This window comes from Pan paniscus, chromosome 8 (assembly GCF_029289425.2).
Source record: "Pan paniscus chromosome 8, NHGRI_mPanPan1-v2.0_pri, whole genome shotgun sequence".
Lineage (NCBI taxonomy): Eukaryota > Metazoa > Chordata > Mammalia > Primates > Hominidae > Pan > Pan paniscus.
This window is the reverse complement of record NC_073257.2, coordinates 108562625-108576487: the sequence shown is the minus strand read 5'-3', so window position 1 is coordinate 108576487 and position 13863 is coordinate 108562625. Positions and strand designations below refer to the sequence as shown.

Genomic DNA, 13863 nt, shown 5'->3' with positions numbered 1-13863 from the left:
ATGCAAAGCCTCTTGGTTCAGAATCTTTATTTTGGACTTTTATTTTCCTCCTTAAGAGAGACTTCTGGAAATAGAATTATGTGGCAAAAGCTGTGAACATTTTCAAGGCCTTCTCTTTCTCTGGGTGTGGACACATGGCTTTCCAGAAAGATTGTGCAGTTTGTACTTCCCTCAGCAGCTGGGGAGTATCTGTCCTCCAGTCACCTTTAAACCCTGCACTGTTTAAAGTTTAAAGTTTATTAGGTGTACTTCACAGCATTTTCTAATTTGAAAAGCTAAAATAGCAAGACAGCATTGTATTTTCATTTGCATTCTCATGATGACTAGTGAGAATGAATGATATTTGTTTGAATGGGGAGGTAATTTGTATTCCTTCTTTTATGAATTGTCTTCTTATTGGTCTTGGGGTATTTTAAAAGAGATTTCGTGACATCTTCATATATTAAGAAGATTAGCCCCTTATCATTTATACTTCAAATTTTTAAACTGTTTGTGATTTGCCAATGGGTTTCTTTTTTTTTTTTTCGACGGAGTCTCACTCTGTTGCCCAGGCTGGAGTGCAGTGGTGCGATCTCGACTCACTGCAACTTCTGCCTCCTGGGTTCAAGTGATTCTCCTGCCTCAGCCTCCTGAGAAGCTGGGATTACAGGCGCATACCACCATGCCCAGCTAATTTTTGCATTTTTAGTAGAGACGGAGTTTCACCATGTTGGCCAGGCTGGTCTTGAACTCCTGACCTCAGGTGATCCACCTGCTTCAACCTACCAAAGTGTTGGGATTACAGGTATGAGCCACTGCGCCCAGCCTGCCATTGGTTTCTTTGTTGAGGTATAATTCACATACCATCAATTTATCCATTTAAAGTGTACAATTCAATGTTTTTTTCGTATATTCACAGATTTGTGCAATATTCACCATAATCCATTTTAGAGTATTTTCAATCAATTTTAGAATATTTTCATCACCTCAGAAAGAAATTTCATACCTCTTAGCTATTGTCCCGCAATCCTGCCAATCTCCCCAGCCCAAAGCAACCACTAATCTACTTTCTGTCTCTATAGATTTGCCTGTCCTGGACATATATTTGGAATCATATAATTTGTGGTCTTTTATGACTATCTTCTTTCACTTAGCATAATGTTTTCAAGATTCATGCATGCTGTAGCATGTATCAGTACATCATTCATTTTTATTTATTTATCTATTTAATTTACTTATTTATTGAGATGGAGTTTCCCTCTTGCTGCCCAGGCTGGAGTGCAGTGGCGCGATCTTGGCTCACTGCAATCTCTGCCTCCTGGGTTCAAGCAATTCTCCTGCCTCAGCCTCTTGAGTAGCTGAGAATACAGGCGCCTACCACCATGCCTGGCTAATTTTTTGTATTTTTAGTAGAGATAGGGTTTCACCATGTTGGCCAGGCTGATCTTGAGCTCCTGACCTCAGGTGATCTACCTGCCTCGGCCTCCCAAAAGTGCAGGGATTACAGGTGTGAGCCACTGCGCCCGGCCTTATTTATCTATTATAATAAGAAAATGTGTCTCTATTTATATAAAACAACATATTGTTTTGAAACTTATTTCTCTTTATTGCTGAGTAATGTTCCATTATATGGACATACCTCATTTTGTTTATCCATTCATCAGTTGATGGACATTTGGGCTGTTTCCACCTTTTGACTATTAGGAATGATGCTGCTACAGCATTTTGATTTTAGTTTTTTGTTTGTTTACTAAAGTTTTAAATTTATGTTATCAAGTCTTGCTCATTTAGATTGTGATTTTTGTTTGTTTGATTAACAAATATTTTCCCAAACCACTGATAAAATGTTCACATGCATTTTCTTTTTAATTTTTAAAATTTGTTTATTTATTTTGCATTTTAATCTCTAATCCATCTAAATTTTATTTTGGAGTTATAAGAATTAGGAAGAATCTAAATAGTACCCCTCACTTTCCCCTCTCCTTTCCCTTTCCCTTTTCCCTTTCCTGTCCTGTCCTGTCCTGTCCTGTCCTGTCCTGTCCTATCCTGTCCTTTCCTTTTCTCAGTGTCTCGCTCTGTCTCCCAGGCTGGAGTGCAGTGGCATAATCTGCAACCTCCACTTCCTGGACTCAAGCGACCCTCCCACCTCAGCCTCCCAAGTAGCTGGGACTGCAGGCACATGCCACCATGCCTGGCTAATATTTTTGAGTAGATTTTATATTTTAGAGCAGTTTTAGGTTCATAGCAAAATTAAGTGGAAAGCATGCAAAGTTCCATGTCTGCTCTGCCCCTACGTACACACAGCCTCCTCCCACCCCCATCAACATCCAGCACCAGAGTGGCACATTTGTTACCACTGATGAATCTACGTTGATGCATCATTATCACTCACCCGAAGGCCAGAGTTTATATTAGGATTCACCTACTGTTGTATACTCTATTGGTGTAGACAAATGTCTAATAACATGCACCCACCAGTATAGTATCATACAGAGTAGTTTCATTGCCCTAAAAAGCCTCTGTGCTCTGCCTATTCATTCTTTCTTTCCTCCTAACCACTGGCAATCAGTGATCCATAGTTTTGCCTTTTCCAGAATGTCATATAGTTGGAATCATACAGTGTGTTTTCAGATTGGCTTTTTTTTTTTTTTTAGATGGAGTTTTGCTCTTGTTTCCCAGGCTGAAGTGCAGTGGCGCAATCTCAGCTCACTGCAACCTTCACCTCCCAGGTTCAAGTGATTCTGCTGCCTCAGCCTCATGACAGGCTAATTTTTGTATGTAGAAACAGGGTTTCACCATGTTGGCCAGGCTGGTCTTGAACTCCTGACCTCAGGTGATCCAACTACCTTGGCCTCCCAAAGTGCTGGGATTATAGGGGTGAGCCACCATGCCTGACTCAGAGTGACTTCTTTCACTTAGTAATATGCATTCAGGTTTTCTCCATGGCATTTCAGGGCTTGCCTGCTCATTTCTTTTTGGTGCAGAATAGTATTGTATTGTCTGGGTGTACCGCACTTTATCCATTCACCTACTGAAGGACATCTTGGTCACTTCCAAGTTTTGGCTGTTTTGAACAAAGCTGCTATAAACATTTGTGTGTAGGTTTTTGTGTGACTGTAAGTTTTCAGTTCTTTTTGGTAAATACTGAGGAGCATGATTGCTGGATTGTTTAGTAAGCTTGTGTTTAGTTTTGTAAGTCTGTCTTCCAAAGTGGCTGTACCATTTTGCATTCCTACCAGCAAAGGATGCATTCCTACCAGAAAAGGAGAAGAACCTCGGGAAAGGATGCAAGTTCTTGTTGCTCCACTTCCTTACCAGCATTTGGTGTTGTCAGTGTTCTCGCTTCTGCCCATTCTCATAGATTTGTAGTGCTATTTCATTGCTGTTTTAATTTGCGTTTCCCTGATGACATATGATGTGGACCGTCTTTTCAAGATATACAGATGGCTTCTTTGCCATCCATGTGTCTTATTTGGTGAAGTGTCTGTTCAGGTCTTTTGCTCTTTTTTAAAATCAGGCTTTTCGTTTTCTGCTTGTTGAGTTTTAAGAGTTCTTTGTATATTTTGGGTACAAGTATTTTATTAGATATGTCTTTTGCAATATTTTCTCCCAGACGACGGCTTATCTCTGCATTCTTTTGACAATGTCTTTCGCAGAACAGATCTGTACTGGTTTTTAATGCTTTTTAAAATCCCATATTAAGTTTTTATGGGAATGAAGCCTTAATTCTGGACCATCTCTTGTATTCAATTGCTCTGTCCATTCTGTTTTTTAATAACTTTAATATAAAATAGGACTATCCTTTATTATTTTTTAAAACTTTACTAGAAGACGTAATACCTATATAAATGGAGTTTTCCAGGGTAGGAAATAATTAGTATTATAAAGAAGAACATTGTCCCAAATAAAATGTTAAATTCAATTCAAAGAAGGTTGTGTGGCTTTTACTCTAAATATTATTTTAAAACTGAGGAGTGTTTTTTCACGGTTATTACTTTTTTTCATGGTTATTGATTTAGTCAGGTTTTTTACTTCTTTAAAGACAATTTCAATACTTTATATTTTTCTATTAAAATCGCATTAAATTTTTTTTTTTTTTTTTTTTGGTAGAGACAGAGTTTTACTATGTTGCCCAGGCTGGTCTCGAACTCCTGGCCTTAAGTGATCCTCCCACCTCAGCCTCCCAAAGTGCTGGGATTACAGGCGTGAGCTACCACACCTGGCTGCATTGAGATTTTCTTAGCACAGAGCTCTCACTTTAATATGAATTCTTACTGTAGACTTTTCACTTCAATGTGTTTCTTAAAATTTCTTAAACTATAGACTAGTGGGCCAGTAATTTGGGAGAAATAAAGGATTTGTCTTTGTTGAAACAATGGTAGACTGCACTGTGGGTCCATCCCAAAGAGGTTATACCTGTGTGATATATTAGAATAGGTAATTGGCAAGAGTTTGAGCCACTCCAGCCACTGTGGCCACTCAGAATAGTATCTAAAAAATTCTGGAGCAAGAAATAGTTTCAAGGAGCTTCTTTCTATTTTAAGTAACTGAATGTTTCAAGTCCATGGGATTACTTTCTCATCCCAGAAGAACCTCAGAAATATTTTTTAAAATGGTATGTCCAGGAATCTAATAATAATTAACTGAAACTTCATAAAATCCTTAAGAAGAAGACTATGAATTGTCCCTGATCTTTTTGGCTTTTTCCATTACAAGCTCCTGTGCTGAGTGAGGGTTGCTTGGGTGGCATGTATAGCTCTGTCCAGGGTGATGGGCCCTGGCTGTTTTAGAAGTGATCAGTCAAGGAGAGAAGGGTGTGGGGAAGGGCATATTCAGCAGAGAAAATGGCAGCCTACTGTGTTAGTTTTTGCAGGGATTGAGGGGAGAGCCAGGAGAATTAGAAAGGAGAGTTGGAGGAGACCGATGGTTCTGATGCCCAGCTAAAAACCATATCGCCTTGCATAGAACACTCTGGGTCCTTTGCTCTACCTCTTAACACTAGATTCTGCCTGACGTACAGACAAGGACAAAGATCTGGCAGCATTCAAATAGGCATTCTGGAGTAGCATGTCTTGGGAAAAATCATGGAGGGGGAATAGTGGCAAGAGTACATGCCTCATTGCCTGTTGCTCTCTAGGGCAGCCCATAGACATTCAGCAGTCAGATGCCAGGCTCTGGGACGGGACCTCCACTCTAGGCTACTGAGATTTTAAGCTGCATGGGTAGGGAAGAAGCCCCGGCCCCTCTGCTGGCCTGAGCAGGCCAGGGGTCAGGGTCTTATAGTTACAGCAATAGGATATGGTGGTACTGAGGCCCTGTAGCCCTGCCCCCAACTGGGCCTTTATGGTTGTGGAAGCACAGCCTCTTCCTAGCATGACCTGGGGTCTAGGGTGAAAGCCTGTGGTTACAGCTTTCTAGGGTGCCTATCAGCAGCTGTTTCGTAACCCTAGCATTCTACCAGGACAGTTGCCACAAACTCTGCAGAGGCCAATTTTCTTCCAGGAAACCAGGCTGCAGGAATCAGCCAAACTAACCCTTGCTTCTCACCTCTCCTGTCCTTTTAGATGATGGACTCTCTGAAGGCAGGGTTAGTGTCCGATTCGTCCTCGGGTTCCCTCAAGTACCTAACACATTTGGCTGCTTGTATAAGTGGTTAAGGAATGAATAAGAGCAAACCCAAAAAATCGACTGATGAAACTTCTCTCTCCTCTCAACCATTCTATTTTTTTTTTTTTTTTCGAGACGGAGTTTCGCTCTTGTTACCCAGGCTGGAGTGCAGTGGTGCAATCTTGGCTCACTGCAACCTCTGCCTCCCAGGTTCAAGTGATTCTCCTGCCTCAGCCTCCCAAGTAGCTGGGATTACAGGCATGTGCCACCACACCTGGCTAATTTTGTATTTTTAGTAGAGACGGGGGGGTTTCACCATGTTGGTCAGGCTAGTCTCAAACTCCTGACCTCAGGTGATCCGCCTTCCTTGGCCTCCCGAAGTGCTGGGATTATAGGCCACCATGCCCAGCCCTCTCAACCATTCTTAACCATTTTGGGATTCTGTCCCTCTTTGGGGATCTGATGAATGCTTTGAACTATCTCCAGAAAAGTGCAGGCAAATGCATACACATGTGCATGCACACACACACACACACACACACACACACACACAATCTTGCATATAACCTCAGAGGTAGGTCTATCAATTAACAGATTCTGGTTAAGAGCCCCTGCCTTAGAGCTCTGGTAGGTTCTCAGCAGCATCTCATTCTGTGCCAATACCACACACATTTGCACACCCCTGCTCAGCAGCCCTGACTCTGTGCATGCTCCAATCTTTCCGTGGTACAGGTGTTGCCTATGGAGCCTGGTTAGATTTATCTAAAGTTTGTTGAAAATGATTGCTTTTCACTTTTGCTTCCAGAGGGGATACATTGGCTAGCCATAACCCTGAGACCTAGTGGCTTTCTGGACAGTGCAGGTTTTACTTGATGTTCTAAGAATGACCTTTAAGTGGACAGTCCCTACTTGAACCCACCTAAGGGGAAAGGGCCTTCTTCCTTTCCTCACTCCTCTTCATCCCTGCAGGAAGTCTGCAGGTAAAGCTTCCGGAAACCCATTGGTTAAGACTAAACCTGCAGCCTCAGACTTTCTGGCCTTCCCCTCCATGATTGTCATCCCTCTTGCTGTCATTCTGCCCTGTGGCCTACATGCTGGTTGGCTTGTCTTCATTAGGTCCCCTTTCATGATTTCCTGAGTCAGTCCCTTCTGCTTGTATTGGTTTGACATTCAGAGCCGTTTCCTATTTTGCAATATTTGGGGCTCTCATGGGGTGGAACATGTCCACAGTTCTCCTTCCTGCCGTTCCCATTCAGCGGTGTCCTCTATTTCGTAGATTCTGGCTGTGACTCAGTCACTGACACTGAGCCTGAGGACGAGAAGGTTGTTTCCTACTCGAAGCAGCAGAACCTGCCGACGGTGACTTCACCTGGGAACCTGATGGTGGTGCAGCCGGACCGCATTCGCTGTGGGGTAGGCACTGCTGGGGGCCTGGTAGCTGGATGTCAGCACTTGGGCTTTTCAAATGCATGCATTTGTTGCAGTAAAGAGAGTGGGTTCTTGTATTGCACCTCAGTATAATTGCAGCCTTCCTTTGGGATTTCTTTTGTGTACCCTGTTACCCGGGCCCTGGAGACACCCAGCTCCCCTGAGTAAGAGAGAGACTAGCCCAGGGAGATGTGTGTCATCAGTCTAAGACTTCTGTTCTATGGATCAGTAATAACATAGAGCACCTAGGAGACCAGCAGACAGGAGCATTCCAGACACTAACGCTAACCCTAAAGTTAGAGGCCTGTGTCTCTTCCTGGTAGCCTACTGCTGGGAGGAAGGAAATGCATCTTGGGCATCTGACAGCTTGCTTCTCCATCGCTGGCCACTGCCATGGCCCAAGGAAGTGCCTTGAAGCTTGACAGCTGAAACCAACTGGCCAATATTGCTTTTTAAAGGGATCAGATAAATGCCATGCATCATATGACTAGCATTTTCAGGGGTGGGGCATATATTACAGATGACTTAAGTGTGAGGGCCCAACTGATGAGCCACTGCCATTTGAATCCTACCTTAGTACTGATGGTTTTTCTTTATTTTTCCTTTCCTAATTAAAAACGTGTGGCATTTATGATAGTTCAGAGCAGCAGAATGCTTCCTTTATGGATACAAGCTCTTTGCTAAGATGGCTTTGCAGGCTCCTTGAGGCGAGACAGCGTGGGAGCCTTGGCAGTGTGCAGCACTGGCTTCCTCACCCTTGTGGGTGGTTTTGTGCAGGCTGAGGCCATGAGGCATTGGGCAAGCACTTCCTATGTGGGGTTGCCAACTGTTTCTTTGGGCCAGATTTAACTGATAGTCATTGTATTAGTCTGTTTTCACGCTACTGATAAAGACATACCTGAGACTGGGAAATTTACAAAAGAAAGAGATTTAATTGGACTTACTGTTCTACATGGCTAAGGGGGCCTCACAATCATAGCAGAAGGCAAGGAGGAGGAAAGGCATGTCTTACGTAGATGGCAGCAGGCAAAGAGAGAGATAACTTGTGCAGGGGAACTCCTCTTTTTAAAACCATCAGAGCTCATGAAACTCATTCACTATCATGAGAACAGCACAGGAAAGACCCGCCCCCCCATAATTCAATCACCTCCCACCAGGTTCCTCTCACTGGGAATTGTGGGAGTTACAATTCAAGATGAGATTTGGGTGGGGACACAGCCAAACCATATCAGACATGTTTGGTTTGGACTGCACAGTGTTTATTTATTTATTTTTTGAGACAGAGTCTCTCTCTCTCATCCAGGCTGGAGTGTAGTGGTGAGATCTCAGCTCGCGGCAACCTCTGCCTCCCAGATTCAAGCAATTCTTGTGCCTCAGCCTCCCAAGTAGCTGGGATTACAGGCACACACCACCATGCCTGGCTAATTTTTTTTTGTATTTTTAGTAGAGACGAGGTTTCTCCATGTTGGCCAGGTTGGCCTCAAACTCCTGGCCTCAAGTGATCCATTCACCTCAGCCCCACAAAATGATGGGATTACAGACATGTGTCACCATGCCTGGTCTAGACTGCATAGTATTTTAAAAGTTAGGCATTGGCTGGGCACAATGGCTTACACCTGTAATCCCAAGACTTTGGGAGGCCGAGGCGGGTGGATCCCTTGAGCTCAGGAGTTTGAGACCAGCCTGGGCAACATGGTGAGACTCCCATCTTTATTTTTCTATTTTATTTTAAAAAGTTAGGCATAAAAATCTGTGTTTCCAGCTTCCTTTGAATCAGAATCTGGTCATATTAGGCCTGAGATGACTGGCAGGGGCCGAGCAACCCTGTACATGGGCCATGCATCCCCCAGTTGGCGGGTCCCCACAGTCCCTGTTCTTTATACACGGCCTATCTCACTCCTTTGCCTTACTGGCCATGCCTTTGTGGACATTTCCATTTTAAATCTTCCCATGCCACTTCCTGCTTTCCCCATGCCCCTCTGGTCAGGCTGTTGGGTGCCCATGGGTAAAGGGGGTTGGAACCAAAGCATTATCTCCTTCACTCTCCTCTGTGATTTTTCCAGGCTCTCATTCCTTCTCCTATCTTGACTGCCTGTTATCCCAGGATTCTTGTTGCCGATTTCAGGCTTCTGGATCCTGGGGAGAGGGGAAGGGGCAGGCCGGGGTTTGGTCCTGACTGTCAGTAGGGGAGACACACATTCTCATTGGCTCCTCATGCTCCCTGGCAGAAGGTGTAGGTGGGACAAGGCTGGGCCTGCAGCAGAAGGGACGACCACCACAGCACATGTGTGTGCAGCCTCAGCAGCCCCGGGAGCCAGGATCACCCCCCACATCACGTGTCATAAAGTCCAAGCTTGCCACACCCTCTCATGGCCCTTGTCATGAAGGGCTAATCTGAGGACTTTATAGCAGAGTCTTGGGAGGAATATCTGGGGATTCGCTATGGCCAGGAATCTCTCCTTTCCCCATGTTTTTTGGAGAGCCTGCCCTCACCAGTTCAGACTGAGAGGCTCATTCCCCCACGTAACCAGCACAGCAGAGTCACTCCATTTGGCAGGCTTAGTGTGAGATCTTAAAGCAAGCTAAAAGAGCTATTCGAGGTGCTCGATGGTTTGGGAAAATTAATCCCCCGAGAAGTTCTTTTTGCCCAGTGGTAAAATCCAGGACTGCATGAAGAGCAGAGCCCAGGAGGGCTTCTCTCAGGCTGCAAAGTGCATAGGTGTCACCTGGGCATCTTGTTATGATGCAGACTCTGGCTCAGTGGGGCCAAGAGGGGCCTGAGACTCTGCATTTCTAACAAGCTTCTGGGGGATGCTGACGCTTGCTGCTCCCTTGGCTCCGCCTTGAGTAGCAGGACTGGTCCAGAGCAGGGCTTCTCAAGCTATCTGTGGCGAAGGACTTCTAAAAAGATGTCCAATTCTGAAATGGACCAATGATTTCATTAAAAACAATGCAACAGAAATGCTATACAAAATGAAATCAAAAGACATATAAATGGCCAGGCGCGGTGGTTCACGCCTGTAATCCCAGCACTTTGGGAGGCCAAGGCAGACAGATCACCTGAGGTCAGGAGTTCAAGACCAGCCTGGCCAATATGGTGAAACCCTGTCTCTACTAAACATAGAAAAATTTGCCGGGTGTGGTGGCAGGTGTCTGTAATCTCAGCTACTAGGGAGGCTGAGGCATGAGAATCGCTTGAACCTGGGAAGGTGGAGGTTGCAGTGAGCTGAGGTCGTACCAGTGCACTGCAGCCTGGGTGACAGAGTGAAGCTCTGTCTCAAAAAAAAAAAAAAAAAAAAAAGTGTATAAAGTATCGGCCTTAAGGTTTTTTTGTTTTGTTTTGTTTTTTGTGTGGTTTTTTTTTTTTTTTTTTGAGACAGAGCCTTGCCTCTGTTGCCCAGGCTGGAGTGCAGTGGCGTGATCTTGGTTCACTGCAACCTCTGCCTCCTGGGTTCAAGTGATTCTCCTGCCTCAGCCTCTTGAGTAACTGGAACTACAGGCACCCACCACCACTCCTGGCTAATTTTTGTATTTTTAGTAGAGGCGGGGTTTCACCATGTTGGCCAGGCTGGTCTCAAACTCCTTACCTTGTGATCCGCCCACCTCGGCCTCCCAAAGCACTGAGATTACAGGCGTGAGCCACCGCGCCCGGCTAAGTTTTATTATTATTATTATTATTGTTATTATTGTTATCAGCTTCAACAGACATAAAATGACTCCATCCAATTGCTATAAATATTTACTCTTGGTTTTTGTGACTTGTCTCGTTGGGACTGGTAGCAAACAGTTCACTGCCCAGCACTGGACCACTGAGTCCACCCTGTCCCCAAGGATTCTCACTAGGTAGAGCTAGGGCAAGAGAGCTGGGGAGACCCTTGGGCCCAACACCCTACGGGGATCTGAGAGGGAGAGGGGACAATGACCGGCCTCCCGTTTCAGGCAGAAACCACTGTCTATGTTATTGTGAGATGTAAGTTGGATGACAGGGTGGCGACAGAAGCAGAGTTTTCTCCTGAGGATTCTCCCTCTGTAAGGATGGAAGCCAAGCTGGAGAATGAGTACACCATTTCCGTGAAGGCTCCCAGTAAGTAGTCCCCTGTGAATGTGATGACATAGGGCTTCATTGCTTATTTGCTATGCTGTCACCAATGCCACCAATGCCAGGTATTATCATCTTAAATATGTTTGCTACTTTGATTTTTTTTTTTTGAGACAGAGTCTCGCTCTGTCTCCCAGGCTGGAGTGCAGTGGCATGATCTCAGCTCACTGCAAGCGCCACCTCCCAGGTTCACGCCATTCTCCTGCCTCAGCCTCCCAAGTAGCTCGGACTACAGGCACCCACCACCACACCTGACTAATTTTTTGTATTTTTAGTAGAGACGGAGTTTCACCATGTTAGCCAGGATGGTCTCAATCTCCTGACCTCATGATCCACCCGCCTCGGCCTCCCAAAATGCTGGATTACAGGCATGAGCCACAGCACCCAGCTACTTTGATATTTTTTAAAGAGTAGTCCATTGTTTTCATATGTATTTCTTTGATTACTAGTGTGGGTGAATATTTTTCCATGGTCTCTGTTGTCGCATTTCCTCTTTTGTGAATCTCTGTGGTTGGTGTTATTTTTAATTTTCTCTTGCCCCCTCAAAACCCCTTCCTGTGGTATAGCATCCCGCCCCAGGGAGAGTGCGTAGTCATGACAGCAGCTCATGACTTGCAGTGAGCCAATTCAGCTGCCCCAATGTGGCAGAAACACAGTTTCACCTCCCATGATTTTTCCCTCCTTCTGTGACCACTGGCCTTTGTGTAAAGTGCCTTAAACCTGAATTTTCTTCCTGTTCATTGAGGCACTGGGCCTACAGTAGTGAGTAAAAAGATGAAAATTTTTTGAAAATTAAGTTGCAAACCCAATGAGGATAAATTGCTGTGGCCCAGAGCCCTGCCATGTGCTGGTTTGCTCACCTGCTACCTCCACCCTTTCCCTCACTCCCGCCCCAGCTCACCTCCAAGATCTTTCTTCCAGCCCCCAATTAGTGTCCTCATCACTCAGATGGGGTGTGTATATCCACAGCCACTTTTCCCTGGATGCTTGTTTTTCCTGGGAATTTTGATAGTGTCTTTTCTTCTGTTCAGACCTTTCATCTGGGAACGTTTCTCTGAAGATATATTCTGGAGACTTAGTGGTGTGTGAAACCGTTGTCAGCTATTATACTGACATGGAAGAAATTGGGAATTTATTGTCCAATGCTGCGAATCCTGTGGAATTCATGTGTCAGGTAAGGATATTACAAGGAAACCTGAGCTTTCTGGGCATGTAATTTCTGCTCATGGCTTATCAGTCTTGAATCTGCGGGGTGGAAGAGAGCTGGATTTCAGATCTGACCATCTTCACTTTTGTTTTCAGGCCTTTAAAATTGTGCCCTACAACACAGAGACCCTTGATAAACTGCTAACCGAATCCCTGAAGAACAATATCCCTGCAAGCGGACTGCACCTCTTTGGAATCAACCAGCTGGAAGAAGAAGATATGATGACAAGTAAGTTGACAGTCAAACCTCAGGAAACCAACGTGGGCTGATTCTAGCCTGCTGGTTTCAGCATCCCATCAACATACGCGTTTACCTTCTGCTGTAACTCTTCTGGGTCCCTTCTCTATAACCTATCCTGTGATAAGGACTCATTCTTGACTGGTTAGCCTCATTCTTCTAAATTGCAAATCTGAATACTTTACCCCCTTCTCAAAACACATGTGGTGGCTTACGGAGGAGCAGGAAATGAGTGATTTTAAATTGGTTTGGCGTAAGCCAATGGAGCTTGTTATGATTATTCCTCATAGGGATAGCATGAGGAACAGGTAAGCTAAGTACTGTCAGGGGAGGTTCCCAGTTGCCTTCTAGATAAAATCCAAACTGCTTAACCTGTGAACAAGCCCTCATCTCTCTTCACACTCCCTCTTGTCTTTTCTATGCTTTGATCTGCAGGAGGTATGAGCTTTTTTCACCTGTCTCTTGCCACTTAGACTCATGGAAAGACAGTCCTTCCTTCCTGCCTTGGTTGCTGTTTACCTGGCTAACTTCTCTCACTTCCCTATAGCAGCTTAGGTAGCACTTCCCTAGAAGACCTTCTCCAAACCTCCAGTAGGTTCCATTCACCTGCTTTGGCACCCCCCGACCACCAGCATGTTGGGTGCCATTGACCTAGCACTCCTCAGCTGTGTCTGTCTTCTTTGCTAGGCTGTCCGCTCAGTGAGGGCTGGAACTGCTCCTGGGTGGCTGGCTCTTTGTAGGTTCTAAACAAGTAGTTGTTTAATGAGGGAGGAGCAGCCTCTTGTGCACATGTGACATGCTGGGAGCTGGGAGAGTCACACCCCTTGCACAGGGATGATGCTTGGTGTTCTGGACAGGATGCCTATTGTAGTGTTTCTGTGGACACCACCGTTCCTTCATGCCATGGTTGCACTACACAAATGGGACCCAAGTCTCTGGTTACCTTCTGCCTATGTTCCATCCTTCTGTAGTCTAAGAGAACCATAAGGATGAGTTTACATGACTTTCGAGGCCTTCTCCTGGGGGATTCTCTTTCGTATTGCCTCTCCCCATTTTCCTACTATGGAATGTTCTTGCAGCACTTTTGTAGATGTGACTATTCTCTATTAAGTTTGGGGCTTAGAAGAAAGTATTTCATAGCCTGACAATTTGAGATCCTGGGACTATTTTCAGACCCTTCATTCCAAGGTCATATTTGGAATAGAAGGCTGGGTTTGTCATGTTAAAAAATATACATTTGTATATAAATATATGTCTATAAAGTTGTTGGGCTTAAAAGTAAACGTTTATGAAAAAAGAGATTTGT

General features: G+C 44.7%; 1 protein-coding gene across 1 annotated transcript in view; it reads left to right on the top strand.

Annotated features, from left to right (window-relative positions):
- PIK3AP1 (phosphoinositide-3-kinase adaptor protein 1) overlaps positions 1-13863 on the top strand; it is a 130505-nt gene that overhangs the window by 56369 nt on the left and 60273 nt on the right. Inside the window, exons 3-6 of the mRNA XM_003825415.6 lie at positions 6863-6999; positions 10954-11098; positions 12145-12287; positions 12416-12548. Of these exons, the coding sequence (XP_003825463.2) occupies positions 6863-6999; positions 10954-11098; positions 12145-12287; positions 12416-12548 (558 nt within the window). The remainder of the gene's footprint in view (positions 1-6862; positions 7000-10953; positions 11099-12144; positions 12288-12415; positions 12549-13863) is intronic.